At 41.1% G+C, this 20,147-nt stretch overlaps 1 protein-coding gene across 3 annotated transcripts in view; it reads left to right on the forward strand.

Moving 5' to 3' along the window:
* Nucleotides 1-20,147, forward strand: part of LOC146521826 (uncharacterized) — a 32,524-nt gene that overhangs the window by 8,844 nt on the left and 3,533 nt on the right. For 2 of the 3 annotated variants that reach the window (XM_085140590.1, XM_085140580.1), the window contains one exon: nt 5,526-18,452. In XM_085140590.1, coding sequence (XP_084996716.1) covers nt 5,526-18,112 — 12,587 coding nt within the window. In that variant the 3' untranslated portion in view covers nt 18,113-18,452. Of the gene's footprint in view, nt 1-5,525; nt 18,453-20,147 lie in introns of those variants that run through there. The other variant, XM_085140600.1, reaches the window with a different exon arrangement.

The raw sequence follows: 20,147 nt of genomic DNA on the forward strand, positions 1-20,147 counted from the left end.
ATGGTACTACAAGGTCATTAAGATAAGATGGGGCCTGATTATTTAAGACCTTGTATGTGAGGAGCAGGATTTTGAATTCAATTCTGGATTTAACAGGAAGCCAATGAAGGGAAGCCAAAACAGGAGAAATATGCTCTCTCCTTCTAGTCCCTGTCAGTACTCTTGCTGCAGCATTTTGGATTAACTGAAGGCTTTTCAGTGAGTTTTTTGGACATCCTGATAATAATGAATTGCAGTAGTCTAGCCTGGAAGTAATAAATGCATGAACTAGTTTTTCAGCGTCACTCTGAGACAGGATATTTCTAATTTTAGAGATGTTGCGCAAATGGAAGAACGCAGTCTTACATATTTGTTTAATATGTGCGTTGAAGGACATGTCCTGGTCAAAAATGACTCCAAGGTTCCTCACAGTGTTACTGGAGGCCAAGGTAATGCCATCCAGAGTAAGAATCTGGTTAGATACCATATTTCTAAGCTTTTCAGCGCCGAGTACAATGACCTCAGTTTTATCTGAGTTAAGAAGCAGAAAGTTAGTGGCCATCCAAGTCTTTATGTCTTTAAGACATTCCTGCAGTTTAACTAATTGGTGTGTGTTATCTGGCTTCATGGACAGATAGAGCTGGGTGTCATCTGCATAGCAGTGAAAATGTATGCTATGTCTTCTAATGATGCTGCCTAGGGGAAGCATGTATAATGTAAACAGAATTGGTCCTAGCACCGAACCCTGTGGAACTCCATAATTAACCTCAGTGTGTGAAGAGGACTCTCCATTTACATGCACAAATTGGAGTCTATTAGATAGATATGATACAAACCACTGCAGTGCAATACCTGTAATACCTACAGCATGTTCTAATCGCTCTAATAGAATATTATGGTCAACAGTATCGAATGCTGCACTAAGGTCAAGAAGGACAAGCACAGAGATGAGTCCACTGTCAGAGGCCATAAGAAGATCATTTGTAACCTTCAATAAAGCTGTTTCTGTGCTGTGATGAACTCTGAAACCTGACTGAAACTCTTCAAATAAACCATTCCTCTGCAGATGATCTGTTAGCTGTTTGACAACTACTCTTTCAAGGATTTTTGATATGAAAGGAAGGTTGGAGATTGGCCTATAATTAGCTAAGACTGCTGGGTCTAGAGATGGCTTTTTGAGTAAAGGTTTAACTGCAGCCACCTTGAAGGCCTGTGGTACATAGCCGATTATTAGAGATAGGTTGATCATATATAAGATCGAAGAATTAATCAATGGCAGGACTTCTTTGAGCAGTTTTGTAGGAATGGGGTCTAAAAGACACGTTGATGGTTTGGAGGAAGTAATTATTGAAGTTAACTCAGAAAGATCGATTGGAAAAAAAGAGTCTAACTTAACATCAATGAAACTAAGAGTAGCTGTAGATAATATTACATCTGTGGGATGATTATTGGTAATTTTTTCTCTAATGATAAAAATTTTATTTGTGAAGAAGTTCATGAAGTCATCACTAGTTAACGTTAAAGGGATGGTTGGCTCAAAAGAGCTCTGACTTTTTGTCAGCCTGGCTACAGTGCTGAAGAGAAACCTGGGGTTGTTCTTATTTTCTTCAATCAGTGATGAGTAGTAAGCTGTTCTGGCTTTGCGGAGGGCTTTCTTATAAAGCAACAAACTATTTCTCCAGGCTAAATGATGATCCTCTAAATTTGTGACACGCCATTTCCTCTCCAGATTACGAGTCATCTGCTTTAGGGTACGTGTTTGAGAATTATACCACGGGGTCAGGTACTTCTGATTAGAGACCTTAGTTTTCACTGGAGCTACAGTATCCAGAGTCGTACGTAGTGAGGAGGTGAAATTATTAACAAGATAATCGACCTCTGTTGGGGTAGCGTTCAGATAGCTGCTCTGCTCTGTGTTGGTACAGGGCATTGACGATGATAACAGTGGCTGGATTATATTCTTAAACTTAGTTACAGCGCTTTCAGAAAGACATCTACTTTGATAAAGTCCACTCTCCACTGCTGCGTAATCAATTATTGTAAATGTAAATGTTATCAAGAAATGATCAGACAGGAGAGGGTTTTCAGGAAACACTGTTAAATGTTCAGTTTCTATGCCATATGTTAAAACAAGATCTAGAGTGTGATTAAAGTGGTGGGTGGGTTCTTTTACATTTTGAGAGAAACCAATTGAATCTAACAACAGATTAAATGCCATGTTGAGGCTGTCATTTTTAGCATCTACATGGATGTTAAAATCACCCACAATAATTATTTTATCTGAGCTCAGAACTAAATTAGATATAAAGTCTGAGAAATCAGACAGAAACTCTGTGTAAGGCCCAGGTGGACGATAGATGATAACAAGTAAGACTGGTTTCTGAGTTTCACAGCTGGGGTGGACAATGCTAAGCATCAGGCTTTCAAATGAATTAAAAGTCTGTCTTGGTCTTTCATTAATTAATAGACTGGTGTGAAAAATTGCTGCCACACCGCCCCCTCGACCTGTGCTTCGAGATTTCTGGTAGTTAGAATGACTCGGGGGTGTTGATTCATTTAAACTAACATAATCATCCTGCTGCAACCAGGTTTCTGTAAGGCAGAGTAAATCAATTTGTTGATCAATTATTAAGTCATGTACTAACAGAGACTTGGAGGAGAGAGACCTAATATTTAATAATCCACATTTCACTGTTTTACTCTTTGGTTCAGATGTGGATACTGTATTGTTCTTTCTTTGTGATTGTTTAAGTTGTTTGTTGCTGGTTTTTAGTTTGTTTTTTGTCTTTTTGGAAGCAGACACAGTCTCTATGGAGATGGGTTTTTGGGTGGGTAGCAGGAGGAGAGAAGCTGCAGAGAGGCGTGTAAGACTGCAACTCTGCTTCCTGGTCCCAACTCTGGATAGTCATGTTTTGAGGGGTTTAATAAATTTGTCGATATTTCTAGAAATGAGAGCTGCTCCATCCAAAGTGGGATGGATGCCATCTCTCCTAACAAGACCAGGTTTCCTCCAGAAGGTTTGCCAATTATCTATGAAGCCCACATCGTTTCTGGGACACCACTCAGACAGCCAGCAATTTAAGGAGAACATGCGGCTAAACATGTCACTCCTGGTCTGATTGGGGAGGGGACCAGAGAAAACTACAGAGTCCGACATTGTTTTGGCAAAGTTACACACCGATTCAATATTGATTTTAGTGACCTCCGATTGGCGTAACCGGGTGTCATTACTGCCGACGTGAATTATGATCCCACTGTCGCCAAAGTGCTTGCTCGTAGGGGGTCATATGATTGTTGGGTTTTTCTCTTTATCTATGAAGCGCCTTGAGGCGACTTTTGTTGTGATTTGGCGCTATATAAATAAAATTGAATTGAATTGAGTTGAACATACCGTCATTAAGAAGCGGCACAACTAATGTGTCTATGCGAGCTAATTTGCGATGTGCAACGCTGGCCCGGCCATTTATTTTTTAATGCACCCTCTCAGATTAATTCACTGCATATCGTGCCCAGGGCTGGACTGGGACAAAAAATCGGCCCGGGCATTTTGACTAGAGACCGACCCACCAGGTATTAAAGCCATAAAGCCTTTGAATGAAAAAAGACGCTGTTGTGAAAGTGATGTACAGTCTTGCTGGTATATGTATGATTTCTATACATTTTACGACAGATAAAAACTTTAGTTATAAGATTCAGATAATTATTTAATAAAAGCTAGACATTTTAAATGAGAATAAGAAAGAAAAGTATTCTTTGTGCCCCCCTTTCCCTGTTAATGCCCTACCTGGCTCCCTCGCAAAACTTTGCTAGATCCGCCCCTGCACAGTTACCAGCTGTCAGTTACTTAGAAAAGGATCCTGGTGTTATTTGTCTCTCAGAGACAGTTCATAACTTCCCTTCAACTCATTCATGTCACCTAAAAGGTAAACCTGTTTCTCCATCACCTGTTCAGCTCTGATGATTCAGTAAGGACATCTCCTGGTTTCATCCTCATGTTTCCCTCTCACCAGATATCAAAACCGACATCATCGGAGGGGGGGGTGTAAATGAGAGGAGAAGAGGCAGCTGACAGCTTAAAGACACAGAATAAATCCGGCTTTGTGTCTTTTTCCATCCTAGCTAAAATACGGGACAAACTGTGTTCCTTCTCAGCTCAATATGAAACGTGTAATATTTTCTCTGAATACGGGACAATTACGTTTTTTACGGGATGGTTGACAACTCTACTAACTAACCTTATGAATAAAATAAAGTTCACTATCAGTAACATCATAGCACCCACCCAGCTGTATAGAAACTCCGTCATGCTAGCTAGTAGGCAGTACGAGTTATTGTAACGGAGTGTAAAAAGTCAGCACAATGAAAATAAACCACACCTAAACTTGTTTATATCTGACCCAGATAGACTGCATGTCATCCACCTGCTGGCCTCACCATCCACCAATCACCAGTCCAGCTATGGTTGTGCCATCAGTTAACCCTTTGCATGCCAGCTGTGGCACGTGTGCCCAGGGTTGCCGACTCCTGCTTTAGTTGAATAGATAACTGTAAAAAGTTGTTTTTCTTTGGTGTTGCGCTTGTATAGCACTTGAATGTACTTATTTTTATTGATATGATAGTACATTGCAAACTCAAAAACTTGCAAAGAAAAAAAAAGGTCAAATTTAGCTCTCCATCACAGTAATCTCCTTGTGTGAAATTGTCATGTGGAACCCAAACTTGAGTGACAATGTGACCTAAATTACATCCTGGGGAAAATTGTGTCACCACCTCAGAGTTCAGGTCAAGAGTATGATCACAAACTTCCTAGTGTATTCACCAGGGCTTTTAGAATAACAATGGGCTGACAAAAGCCTTAATCCTTAAAAATGTATCACATACATTTGCAAAGTTATGGTTACAGACTTGTCTCACCTGTTCACTTTTATTTTGAGTTTAATTAATTTGCCAAAAGGACAATGCACTCAAAAGTCATTAGAGTACATGTAAAATTTTTCATCTATTTTTTCTTTTTTTCTTTTTTACATATTGTGTAAAAATGTAAGTTGGTGGGGTTGGGTTAATTGGTGAACCACTTGATGTGAGTGCGAATGATTATCTGTCTCTCTGTGTTAGACCTCAGTTAGGCTGGCGACCTCTCCAGGTTGTACCCTACGTTTTGCCCCAAGTATTAAGGGAAGAAAATAGATGTAAAATGTTAACAATTTAAACCTATCTGGTTAAGTGAAGTTTACTTGACTGGTATATATTCAGATTATACCAAGCAAATGTTCCTTAACGACTAATTATTTAAGTCAGTAAACATTTGATTTGATATTTTTCAGCTGCACTTTACTCAAAATTATTGTTTTGGGTTTATGAGGGCAAATAATTTTTTTGGAGTGCACTGAGATACATATACTCAAATCACAGCAAAAATGATTTAGGTTTTAATTTTTGCTATTGCTTATAGCATGTTATGTTTATGTTTATGTTTATGTAAAATGTAAAAATGTTATGTTTATGTAAGTTTATGTAAAACTGTTTGGTTTTCATCTCTTCCACAGCTTTGTACTTAATTACGGACAAATCGATAAATGAGGCTTTTGCAAATGAACAAGAGCTGCTAAAAAGTGATAATTCATCCACACCAAAACCAAGGATTTCATCTACAGAAGCAAATACATTTACTCCAACAACCACTCCGAAAACAGGCTTGAATGGAACAGAGGAAATCCAAGCAGAAAACAGAACATCAGAACCAAAGCAGCATAAACTTGCAACATCAAAAAATGAAATTCAAAATATAAGCCCTGATAATGTTACACACTTGACTGATAGTCATGAACGTACCCAAATCAGCCAATCACCAAATGCAAACGTAGAACAAGCGGTATCAGAACACAAAATTCTATCAACCTTCTTAACTCCGGCAACACAGTCAGAAACTCCAGCAGGAGCTAGACCATCAGAGACAGCCAAATCAGCGGCTTCACCAGTATCAACGTCAGCATCATTTACAACAGAGCCATCCACAGGTGGGAATCAAACCTATGTCTCAACAACAACCCGACACACAACACCAACAAACAGTGCATCTGGTTCTAGTACAACAGGAGTGAAAACCCAAACTGCAGGATCTGTGGACACAGTGGCCATTACAACTCCCAAACAGTCTGGTCCACTCACAACTGATATACATGCATCTACAACTGCCCTTACATCAACACAAACGACAGTGTCTATTACAGCAACAACTGAGCCTACAGCATCTACAAAGGAAAGCATCACCACAACAAGGCAGACAACATCATACACAGAAACAGGATTCACAACACCCACAAAGAACACTGTATCATCGAACCTAACCACAACATCGTTTCCAATCACATCAAATCAAAAAACTTTATCAGGAAACACAGCATCACAACAAAGTACAGTCGATGTAACAACAAACATGCAAACAGAAACTTCCACTTTAAAATCAACAAAAGAAATGCAAACAGATGTCCCAAAACAAACCTACACACCATCATATAGAAGTGAAGGCACAACTCTTCAACCACTGACCACAGTATCCACAAATGTGTCACCCATATCTGTAACAAGACAAGCAACCAAGGAGGAAGGTAGCAGTACTGATCAGTTTACACAAGAATTTACAAAATCTGCAGCATCTGTGACAACTACTTCAGTAACACCAACTCAGGCCATACAACCTAATGCACAATCAACCATGACAGAAAACACTTCACTGGAAAAATTTCAGAGTACACCTGAGAGAACACCAGAATCACCAAAAAGTACGGCTATTCTAACAGGATCTAGCACATCAGAAACGGCCCCATCAAAAACAAATGAATGGTATACAACTTCAAATCAGTCTGCTGGATCAACAGATGGTAACGGTTCCACACCATCACATGGTGAATCAGTGACCAACACAATAACGCAAACTACAACAACTTCGCTTGCAACATCACAGGGTTTATCAACAATCTTAACTCCAGCAACACAGTCAGAAACTCCAGCAGGAGCTAGACCATCCGAGACAGTCAAATCAGTGGCTTCACCAGTGTCGATGTCAGCATCATCTACAACAGAGCCATCCACAGGTGGGAATCAAACCTATGTCTCAACAACAACCCGACACACAACACCAACAAACAGTGCATCTGGTTCTAGTACAACAGGAGTGAAAACCCAAACTGCAGGATCTGTGGACACAGTGGCCATTACAACTCCCAAACAGTCTGGTCCACTCACAACTGATATACATGCATCTACAACTGCCCTTACATCAACACAAACGACAGTGTCTATTACAGCAACAACAACTGAGCCTACAGCATCTACAAAGGAAAGCATCACCACAACAAGGCAGACAACATCATACACAGAAACAGGATTCACAACACCCACAAAGAACACTGTATCATCGAACCTAACCACAACATCGTTTCCAATCACATCAAATCAAAAAACTTTATCAGGAAACACAGCATCACAACAAAGTACAGTCATTGTAACAACAAACATGCAAACAGAAACTTCCACTTTAAAATCAACAAAAGAAATGCAAACAGATGTCCCAAAACAAACCTACACACCATCATATAGAAGTGAAGGCACAACTCTTCAACCACTGGCCACAGCATCCACAAATGTGTCACCCATATCTGTAACAAGACAAGCAACCAAGGAGGAAGGTAGCAGTATTGATCAGTTTACACAAGAATTTACCAAATCTGCAGCATCTGTGACAACTACTTCAGTAACACCAACTCAGGCCATACAAACTATAGCACAATCAACCATGACAGAAAACACTTCACTGGAAAAATTTCAGAGTACACTTGAGAGAACACCAGAATCACCAAAAAGTACGGCTATTCTAACAGGATCTAGCACATCAGAAACGGCCCCATCAAAAACAAATGAATGGTATACAACTTCAAATCAGTCTGCTGGATCAACAGATGGTAACGGTTCCACGCCATCACATGGTGAATCAGTGACCAACACAATAATGCAAACTACAACAACTTCGCTTGCAACATCCCAGGGTTTATCAACAATCTTAACTCCGGCAACACAGTCAGAAACTCCAGCAGGAGCTAGACCATCAGAGACAGCCAAATCAGTGGTTTCACCAATGTCAACGTCAGCATCATCTACAAAAGAGCCATCCACAGGTGGGAATCAAACCTATGGCTCAACAACAACCCGACACACAACACCAACAAACAGTGCATCTGGTTCTAGTACAACAGGAGTGAAAACCCAAACTGCAGGATCTGTGGACACAGTGGCCATTACAACTCCCAAACAGTCTGGTCCACTCACAACTGATATACATGCATCTACAACAGCCCTTACATCAACACAAACGACAGTGTCTATTACAGCAACAACAACGGAGCCTACAGCATCTACAAAGGAAAGCATCACCACAACAAGGCAGACAACATCATACACAGAAACAGGATTCACAACACCAACAACGAACACTGTACCATCGAACCTAACCACAACATCGTTTCCAATCACATCAAATCAAAAAACTTTATCAGGAAACACAGCATCACAACAAAGTACAGTCATTGTAACAACAAACATGCAAACAGAAACTTCCACTTTAAAATCAACAAAAGAAATGCAAACAGATGTCCCAAAACAAACCTACACACCATCATATAGAAGTGAAGGCACAACTCTTCAACCACTGGCCACAGCATCCACAAATGTGTCACCCATATCTGTAACAAGACAAGCAACCAAGGAGGAAGGTAGCAGTATTGATCAGTTTACACAAGAATTTACCAAATCTGCAGCATCTGTGACAACTACTTCAGTAACACCAACTCAGGCCATACAAACTATAGCACAATCAACCATGACAGAAAACACTTCACTGGAAAAATTTCAGAGTACACCTGAGAGAACACCAGAATCACCAAAAAGTACGGCTATTCTAACAGGATCTAGCACATCAGAAACGGCCCCATCAAAAACAAATGAATGGTATACAACTTCAAATCAGTCTGCTGGATCAACAGATGGTAACGGTTCCACACCATCACATGGTGAATCAGTGGCCAACACAATAACGCAAACTACAACAACTTCGCTTGCAACATCCCAGGGTTTATCAACAATCTTAACTCCAGCAACACAGTCAGAACCTCCAGCAGAAGCTAGACCATCAGAGACAGTCAAATCAGTGGTTTCACCAATGTCAACGTCAGCATCATCTACAAAAGAGCCATCCACAGGTGGGAATCAAACCTATGGCTCAACAACAACCCGACACACAACACCAACAAACAGTGCATCTGGTTCTAGTACAACAGGAGTGAAAACCCAAACTGCAGGATCTGTGGACACAGTGGCCATTACAACTCCCAAACAGTCTGGTCCACTCACAACTGATATGCATGCATCTACAACTGCCCTTACATCAACACAAACGACAGTGTCTATTACAGCAACAACAACTGAGCCTACAGCATCTACAAAGGAAAGCATCACCACAACAAGGCAGACAACATCATACACAGAAACAGGATTCACAACACCCACAAAGAACACTGTACCATCGAACCTAACCACAACATCGTTTCCAATCACATCAAATCAAAAAACTTTATCAGGAAACACAGCATCACAACAAAGTACAGTCGATGTAACAACAAACATGCAAACAGAAACTTCCACTTTAAAATCAACAAAAGAAATGCCAACAGATGTCCCAAAACAAACCTACACACCATCATATAGAAGTGAAGGCACAACTCTTCAACCACTGGCCACAGCATCCACAAATGTGTCACCCATATCTGTAACAAGACAAGCAACCAAGGAGGAAGGTAGCAGTATTGATCAGTTTACACAAGAATTTACCAAATCTGCAGCATCTGTGACAACTACTTCAGTAACACCAACTCAGGCCATACAACCTAATGCACAATCAACCATGACAGAAAACACTTCACTGGAAAAATTTCAGAGTACACCTGAGAGAACACCAGAATCACCAAAAAGTACGGCTATTCTAACAGGATCTAGCCCATCAGAAACGGCCCCATCAAAAACAAATGAATGGTATACAACTTCAAATCAGTCTGCTGGATCAACAGATGGTAACGGTTCCACGCCATCACATGGTGAATCAGTGACCAACACAATAATGCAAACTACAACAACTTCGCTTGCAACATCACAGGGTTTATCAACAATCTTAACTCCGGCAACACAGTCAGAAACTCCAGCAGGAGCTAGACCATCAGAGACAGCCAAATCAGTGGTTTCACCAATGTCAACGTCAGCATCATCTACAAAAGAGCCATCCACAGGTGGGAATCAAACCTATGGCTCAACAACAACCCGACACACAACACCAACAAACAGTGCATCTGGTTCTAGTACAACAGGAGTGAAAACCCAAACTGCAGGATCTGTGGACACAGTGGCCATTACAACGCCCAAACAGTCTGGTCCACTCACAACTGATATACATGCATCTACAACTGCCCTTACATCAACACAAACGACAGTGTCTATTACAGCAACAACAACTGAGCCTACAGCATCTACAAAGGAAAGCATCAGCACAACAAGGCAGACAACATCATACACAGAAACAGGATTCACAACACCAACAACGAACACTGTACCATCGAACCTAACCACAACATCGTTTCCAATCACATCAAATCAAAAAACTTTATCAGGAAACACAGCATCACAACAAAGTACAGTCATTGTAACAACAAACATGCAAACAGAAACTTCCACTTTAAAATCAACAAAAGAAATGCAAACAGATGTCCCAAAACAAACCTACACACCATCATATAGAAGTGAAGGCACAACTCTTCAACCACTGGCCACAGCATCCACAAATGTGTCACCCATATCTGTAACAAGACAAGCAACCAAGGAGGAAGGTAGCAGTATTGATCAGTTTACACAAGAATTTACCAAATCTGCAGCATCTGTGACAACTACTTCAGTAACACCAACTCAGGCCATACAAACTATAGCACAATCAACCATGACAGAAAACACTTCACTGGAAAAATTTCAGAGTACACCTGAGAGAACACCAGAATCACCAAAAAGTACGGCTATTCTAACAGGATCTAGCACATCAGAAACGGCCCCATCAAAAACAAATGAATGGTATACAACTTCAAATCAGTCTGCTGGATCAACAGATGGTAACGGTTCCACGCCATCACATGGTGAATCAGTGACCAACACAATAATGCAAACTACAACAACTTCGCTTGCAACATCCCAGGGTTTATCAACAATCTTAACTCCGGCAACACAGTCAGAAACTCCAGCAGGAGCTAGACCATCAGAGACAGCCAAATCAGTGGTTTCACCAATGTCAACGTCAGCATCATCTACAAAAGAGCCATCCACAGGTGGGAATCAAACCTATGGCTCAACAACAACCCGACACACAACACCAACAAACAGTGCATCTGGTTCTAGTACAACAGGAGTGAAAACCCAAACTGCAGGATCTGTGGACACAGTGGCCATTACAACTCCCAAACAGTCTGGTCCACTCACAACTGATATACATGCATCTACAACTGCCCTTACATCAACACAAACGACAGTGTCTATTACAGCAACAACAACGGAGCCTACAGCATCTACAAAGGAAAGCATCACCACAACAAGGCAGACAACATCATACACAGAAACAGGATTCACAACACCAACAACGAACACTGTACCATCGAACCTAACCACAACATCGTTTCCAATCACATCAAATCAAAAAACTTTATCAGGAAACACAGCATCACAACAAAGTACAGTCATTGTAACAACAAACATGCAAACAGAAACTTCCACTTTAAAATCAACAAAAGAAATGCAAACAGATGTCCCAAAACAAACCTACACACCATCATATAGAAGTGAAGGCACAACTCTTCAACCACTGGCCACAGCATCCACAAATGTGTCACCCATATCTGTAACAAGACAAGCAACCAAGGAGGAAGGTAGCAGTATTGATCAGTTTACACAAGAATTTACAAAATCTGCAGCATCTGTGACAACTACTTCAGTAACACCAACTCAGGCCATACAACCTAATGCACAATCAACCATGACAGAAAACACTTCACTGGAAAAATTTCAGAGTACACCTGAGAGAACACCAGAATCACCAAAAAGTACGGCTATTCTAACAGGATCTAGCACATCAGAAACGGCCCCATCAAAAACAAATGAATGGTATACAACTTCAAATCAGTCTGCTGGATCAACAGATGGTAACGGTTCCACGCCATCACATGGTGAATCAGTGACCAACACAATAATGCAAACTACAACAACTTCGCTTGCAACATCCCAGGGTTTATCAACAATCTTAACTCCGGCAACACAGTCAGAAACTCCAGCAGGAGCTAGACCATCAGAGACAGCCAAATCAGTGGTTTCACCAATGTCAACGTCAGCATCATCTACAAAAGAGCCATCCACAGGTGGGAATCAAACCTATGGCTCAACAACAACCCGACACACAACACCAACAAACAGTGCATCTGGTTCTAGTACAACAGGAGTGAAAACCCAAACTGCAGGATCTGTGGACACAGTGGCCATTACAACTCCCAAACAGTCTGGTCCACTCACAACTGATATACATGCATCTACAACAGCCCTTACATCAACACAAACGACAGTGTCTATTACAGCAACAACAACGGAGCCTACAGCATCTACAAAGGAAAGCATCACCACAACAAGGCAGACAACATCATACACAGAAACAGGATTCACAACACCAACAACGAACACTGTACCATCGAACCTAACCACAACATCGTTTCCAATCACATCAAATCAAAAAACTTTATCAGGAAACACAGCATCACAACAAAGTACAGTCATTGTAACAACAAACATGCAAACAGAAACTTCCACTTTAAAATCAACAAAAGAAATGCAAACAGATGTCCCAAAACAAACCTACACACCATCATATAGAAGTGAAGGCACAACTCTTCAACCACTGGCCACAGCATCCACAAATGTGTCACCCATATCTGTAACAAGACAAGCAACCAAGGAGGAAGGTAGCAGTATTGATCAGTTTACACAAGAATTTACCAAATCTGCAGCATCTGTGACAACTACTTCAGTAACACCAACTCAGGCCATACAAACTATAGCACAATCAACCATGACAGAAAACACTTCAATGGAAAAATTTCAGAGTACACCTGAGAGAACACCAGAATCACCAAAAAGTACGGCTATTCTAACAGGATCTAGCACATCAGAAACGGCCCCATCAAAAACAAATGAATGGTATACAACTTCAAATCAGTCTGCTGGATCAACAGATGGTAACGGTTCCACACCATCACATGGTGAATCAGTGGCCAACACAATAACGCAAACTACAACAACTTCGCTTGCAACATCACAGGGTTTATCAACAATCTTAACTCCAGCAACACAGTCAGAAACTCCAGCAGAAGCTAGACCATCAGAGACAGTCAAATCAGTGGTTTCACCAATGTCAACGTCAGCATCATCTACAAAAGAGCCATCCACAGGTGGGAATCAAACCTATGGCTCAACAACAACCCGACATACAACACCAACAAACAGTGCATCTGGTTCTAGTACAACAGGAGTGAAAACCCAAACTGCAGGATCTGTGGACACAGTGGCCATTACAACTCCCAAACAGTCTGGTCCACTCACAACTGATATGCATGCATCTACAACTGCCCTTACATCAACACAAACGACAGTGTCTATTACAGCAACAACAACTGAGCCTACAGCATCTACAAAGGAAAGCATCACCACAACAAGGCAGACAACATCATACACAGAAACAGGATTCACAACACCCACAAACAGTGCATCTGGTTCTAGTACAACAGGAGTGAAAACCCAAACTGCAGGATCTGTGGACACAGTGGCCATTACAACTCCCAAACAGTCTGGTCCACTCACAACTGGTATACATGCATCTACAACAGCCCTTACATCAACACAAACGACAGTGTCTATTACAGCAACAACAACTGAGCCTACAGCATCTACAAAGGAAAGCATCACCACAACAAGGGAGACAACATCATACACAGAAACAGGATTCACAACACCCACAAAGAACACTGTACCATCGAACCTAACCACAACATCGTTTCCAATCACATCAAATCAAAAAACTTTATCAGGAAACACAGCATCACAACAAAGTACAGTCGATGTAACAACAAACATGCAAACAGAAACTTCCACTTTAAAATCAACAAAAGAAATGCCAACAGATGTCCCAAAACAAACCTACACACCATCATATAGAAGTGAAGGCACAACTCTTCAACCACTGGCCACAGCATCCACAAATGTGTCACCCATATCTGTAACAAGACAAGCAACCAAGGAGGAAGGTAGCAGTATTGATCAGTTTACACAAGAATTTACCAAATCTGCAGCATCTGTGACAACTACTTCAGTAACACCAACTCAGGCCATACAAACTATAGCACAATCAACCATGACAGAAAACACTTCACTGGAAAATTTTCAGAGTGCACCTGAGAGAACACCAGAATCACCAAAAAGTACAGCTATTCTAACAGGATCTAGCACATTAGAAACGGCCCCATCAAAAACAAATGAATGGTATACAACTTCAAATCAGTCTGCTGGATCAACAGATGGTAACGGTTCCACACCATCACATGGTGAATCAGTGGCCAACACAATAACGCAAACTACAACAACTTCGCTTGCAACATCCCAGGGTTTATCAACAATCTTAACTCCGGCAACACAGTCAGAAACTCCAGCAGAAGCTAGACCATCAGAGACAGTCAAATCAGTGGTTTCACCAATGTCAACGTCAGCATCATCTACAAAAGAGCCATCCACAGGTGGGAATCAAACCTATGGCTCAACAACAACCCGACACACAACACCAACAAACAGTGCATCTGGTTCTAGTACAACAGGAGTGAAAACCCAAACTGCAGGATCTGTGGACACAGTGGCCATTACAACTCCCAAACAGTCTGGTCCACTCACAACTGATATGCATGCATCTACAACTGCCCTTACATCAACACAAACGACAGTGTCTATTACAGCAACAACAACTGAGCCTACAGCATCTACAAAGGAAAGCATCACCACAACAAGGCAGACAACATCATACACAGAAACAGGATTCACAACACCAACAACGAACACTGTACCATCAAACCTAACCACAACATCGTTTCCAATCACATCAAATCAAAAAACTTTATCAGGAAACACAGCATCACAACAAAGTACAGTCATTGTAACAACAAACATGCAAACAGAAACTTCCACTTTAAAATCAACAAAAGAAATGCAAACAGATGTCCCAAAACAAACCTACACACCATCATATAGAAGTGAAGGCACAACTCTTCAACCACTGGCCACAGCATCCACAAATGTGTCACCCATATCTGTAACAAGACAAGCAACCAAGGAGGAAGGTAGCAGTATTGATCAGTTTACACAAGAATTTACCAAATCTGCAGCATCTGTGACAACTACTTCAGTAACACCAACTCAGGCCATACAAACTATAGCACAATCAACCATGACAGAAAACACTTCAATGGAAAAATTTCAGAGTACACCTGAGAGAACACCAGAATCACCAAAAAGTACGGCTATTCTAACAGGATCTAGCACATCAGAAACGGCCCCATCAAAAACAAATGAATGGTATACAACTTCAAATCAGTCTGCTGGATCAACAGATGGTAACGGTTCCACACCATCACATGGTGAATCAGTGGCCAACACAATAACGCAAACTACAACAACTTCGCTTGCAACATCCCAGGGTTTATCAACAATCTTAACTCCAGCAACACAGTCAGAAACTCCAGCAGAAGCTAGACCATCAGAGACAGTCAAATCAGTGGTTTCACCAATGTCAACGTCAGCATCATCTACAAAAGAGCCATCCACAGGTGGGAATCAAACCTATGGCTCAACAACAACCCGACATACAACACCAACAAACAGTGCATCTGGTTCTAGTACAACAGGAGTGAAAACCCATACTGCAGGATCTGTGGACACAGTGGCCATTACAACTCCCAAACAGTCTGGTCCACTCACAACTGATATGCATGCATCTACAACTGCCCTTACATCAACACAAACGACAGTGTCTATTACAGCAACAACAACGGAGCCTACAGCATCTACAAAGGAAAGCATCACCACAACAAGGCAGACAACATCATACACAGAAACAGGATTCACAACACCCACAAACAGTGCATCTGGTTCTAGTACAACAGGAGTGAAAACCCAAACTGCAGGATCTGTGGACACAGTGGCCATTACAACTCCCAAACAGTCTGGTCCACTCACAACTGGTATACATGCATCTACAACTGCCCTTACATCAACACAAACGACAGTGTCTATTACAGCAACAACAACGGAGCCTACAGCATCTACAAAGGAAAGCATCACCACAACAAGGCAGACAACATCATACACAGAAACAGGATTCACAACACCCACAAAGAACACTGTACCATCGAACCTAACCACAACATCGTTCCCAATCACATCAAATCAAAAAACTTTATCAGGAAACACAGCATCACAACAAAGTACAGTTGATGTAACAACAAACATGCAAACAGAAACTTCCACTTTAAAATCAACAAAAGAAATGCAAACAGATGTCCCAAAACAAACCTACACACCATCATATAGAAGTGAAGGCACAACTCTTCAACCACTGGCCACAGCATCCACAAATGTGTCACCCATATCTGTAACAAGACAAGCAACCAAGGAGGAAGGTAGAAGTATTGATCAGTTTACACAAGAAATTACCAAATCTGCAGCATCTGTGACAACTACTTCAGTAACACCAACTCAGGCCATACAAACTATAGCACAATCAACCATGACAGAAAACACTTCACTGGAAAATTTTCAGAGTACACCTGAGAGAACACCAGAATCACCAAAAAGTACGGCTATTCTAACAGGATCTAGCACATCAGAAACGGCCCCATCAAAAACAAATGAATGGTATACAACTTCAAATCAGTCTGCTGGATCAACAGATGGTAACGGTTCCACACCATCACATGGTGAATCAGTGGCCAACACAATAACGCAAACTACAACAACTTCGCTTGCAACATCACAGGGTTTATCAACAATCTTAACTCCAGCAACACAGTCAGAAACTCCAGCAGAAGCTAGACCATCAGAGACAGTCAAATCAGTGGTTTCACCAATGTCAACGTCAGCATCATCTACAAAAGAGCCATCCACAGGTGGGAATCAAACCTATGGCTCAACAACAACCCGACATACAACACCAACAAACAGTGCATCTGGTTCTAGTACAACAGGAGTGAAAACCCAAACTGCAGGATCTGTGGACACAGTGGCCATTACAACTCCCAAACAGTCTGGTCCACTCACAACTGGTATACATGCATCTACAACTGCCCTTACATCAACACAAACGACAGTGTCTATTACAGCAACAACAACGGAGCCTACAGCATCTACAAAGGAAAGCATCACCACAACAAGGCAGACAACATCATACACAGAAACAGGATTCACAACACCCACAAACAGTGCATCTAGTTCTAGAACAACAGATGGGACTCCTTCCCAAAGTAAAGGAACTGCTGCTAACAAAAATGTAAACAGCTCTGTCACACCCTCACCCTCATTCAGCTCTTTACCGTCTACAGTAATGGTTCCAAAATCCACTGCTGTAATAGACTCGAGTTCACCTTCGCTATTTTCTACAGAGCAATCATCACCAAACACTGCCCAAGCCAACACAACAGGGCCCCAAGTTAACTCTACATCTTTCCCCTCATCTAGGGCCAACACAATATTTTTCAAGTATACACCCAAGATTGCCACTCTGACCCCTCTTCTCTTTGATTATCCAATTGTGAACCGCATCAGCTTTCCTGCTTCAAATGCTTCAAACCCAGAAGAACAATCGCAGAACAACACAAATCAGGTAAAGAAAAATTCTCAGACCTTTCCTTTTGACAGACAGTTTCACCTCCACCTGCTCTTGATGTTTAGGCAAACCAGCTTCGCACTTTAGCTTTCTATTTTTTTTTATCTATAACTTAAAGACTTTTCCAAAACATCACACTGAAGTGTACTTGCCAACATAGCAAAGAACTTGCTTTTATATTTTTCAGGGTGTGCGTGTATATTATAATATAAGATGCTTTATGAATTCGCTAATACAACTATATTTAAATACAGAGGTGGGTAGTAACGAGTTACATTTACTCCATTACATTTACTTGAGTAAGCTTTTGAAAAAACTGTACTTTTAAAGTACCTTTTTGCACGATACTTTTTACTTATACTTGAGTACATTTGTGAAGAAGAAACGGTACTTTTACTCCGCTACATTTGCAAAATTCGACTCGTTACTTTTTTAAAAAAATAATTAGTTTAACACATTAGATAACATGCCGCCAGTGGAGTTTCCGGTAACTTTTTTACCAATCAGATGTGGCCATGCAGTCACATGACCAGTTTGAAACTGTGGCGGGCAGAGCGCCCCAAGCGTTTTAAAGTAGCGGACACACGGAAAGAAGAAACATGAAAACATGGCAGAGCCAGTCGTCTACACTAGAGCTGAAGAGGATGAACAGCCTTGGCCTCATATACAAACAATGTTTCGTTTAAAAGCAGTACAAAAGAACAGGTATGTCTTCAGCTATGTGTCGGTGTCTTCAGTGAGAGTCTTCAGTGAGAGCCAAAACAAACCAACTTTTGTGTGAAACAACTCAACTCGTGTAACCTGAGGAAATGGTAAGTTTTCTCTAAATATCTTTTTAGCTGTAGTTAACTGGATGTCAGTCTTATGTTACAGCAGCTGTGTCGAGCTCGAGCTGCGAGTCATATTTTCGGCGCTACGTTGTAGTGACACAAGTTTGTGGGTGTTTTGTGCAGCTTCAGCTGTCCTTTTAACTGCACACTGGTTAGCTAGCGTGAGCTATAAAGCTAACAGCTAGCCTGGTTAATGACGCTAGAGTTCCACGCACATGCAAACAGCTCGTCTCTATTGCTTTAACTGTTAAAACAGAAGGCAATACTGTGGGTGACAGGGTTTATTATGTGAAACAGCAGCTTGTTTAGTTTAAACAGTCTGCATTAAGCTGGGCAAACACTGTGTGATTTTTTTCAGTCAAATTATTCAGCTCCTGCTCAAACTGTACAATTGAATCTCAGGGGTTAAAAGTTCATAGGTCACCATGCAGGGTCTCACACTAGACGGCCTGATGCTCTGATGCGACCTGAGTGCTCAAACTGTGCGTCCATAACATGAAGCTTATCATACAAAATCTGTCTCTCGCTCTCCCTCTCTCTGTTTTACAGACACACACACACACACACACACCACCACCATCAACTTTGCTAAATTACTAATGAAAAACATTGAGCAGGCACCTGTGATTGAGCAGCAATGTCAATCCAACTCTTTTCATGGTTGTTGTAGTCGTGATAATTTTGTGAGGCCACATTGAAAAGCCTCGGATACGGAAGCATAGAGCTGCTACCCAAGCAAAAGAAAAATAGAAAAGTGAAAAGTATATTGTTCTAACAATATACCTTTCACATTTGAACAATATATTATCATGTTCGTACAATATAAATATTATATTGTACGAACGTGATATTATATTGTTCAAACGTGAAAGGTATATTGTTGGGGGTCAGGAAAGCCAGAAGCAGGGAAGCTGGAGAGGTACCTTTCATGTCCATTCACTGGAGGTGTGGATCTATTGCACGGCTTTCCTCACATCAAGAAGCTGTCCATCAAAATCAATACAGCTCTTCCTGCATCTGGAGCTTGTGAAGGACTTCTTAGTCATGCAGGACTCCTGTTCACTGCTAAACATTTACAGCTTCACAGAAAGAACCTTGAGAGCAAACTGCTGCTGAAGCTTAACCATCACCTCACTGAGTTAAGAAATGGCACATTTTTGCTAAATATGCAGAAATAGGTGCACACCCATACAATTTATGGTAAACTGCGCTCCCTTGTATGTACATATGTTGAAGATGCCTCCTTCTAATGTTTTCTCTGAGGCTGATGTGCTATTTGGAGCAAAAATGAA

Source organism: Neolamprologus multifasciatus, chromosome 3, assembly GCF_963576455.1.
Source record: "Neolamprologus multifasciatus chromosome 3, fNeoMul1.2, whole genome shotgun sequence".
NCBI lineage: Eukaryota > Metazoa > Chordata > Actinopteri > Cichliformes > Cichlidae > Neolamprologus > Neolamprologus multifasciatus.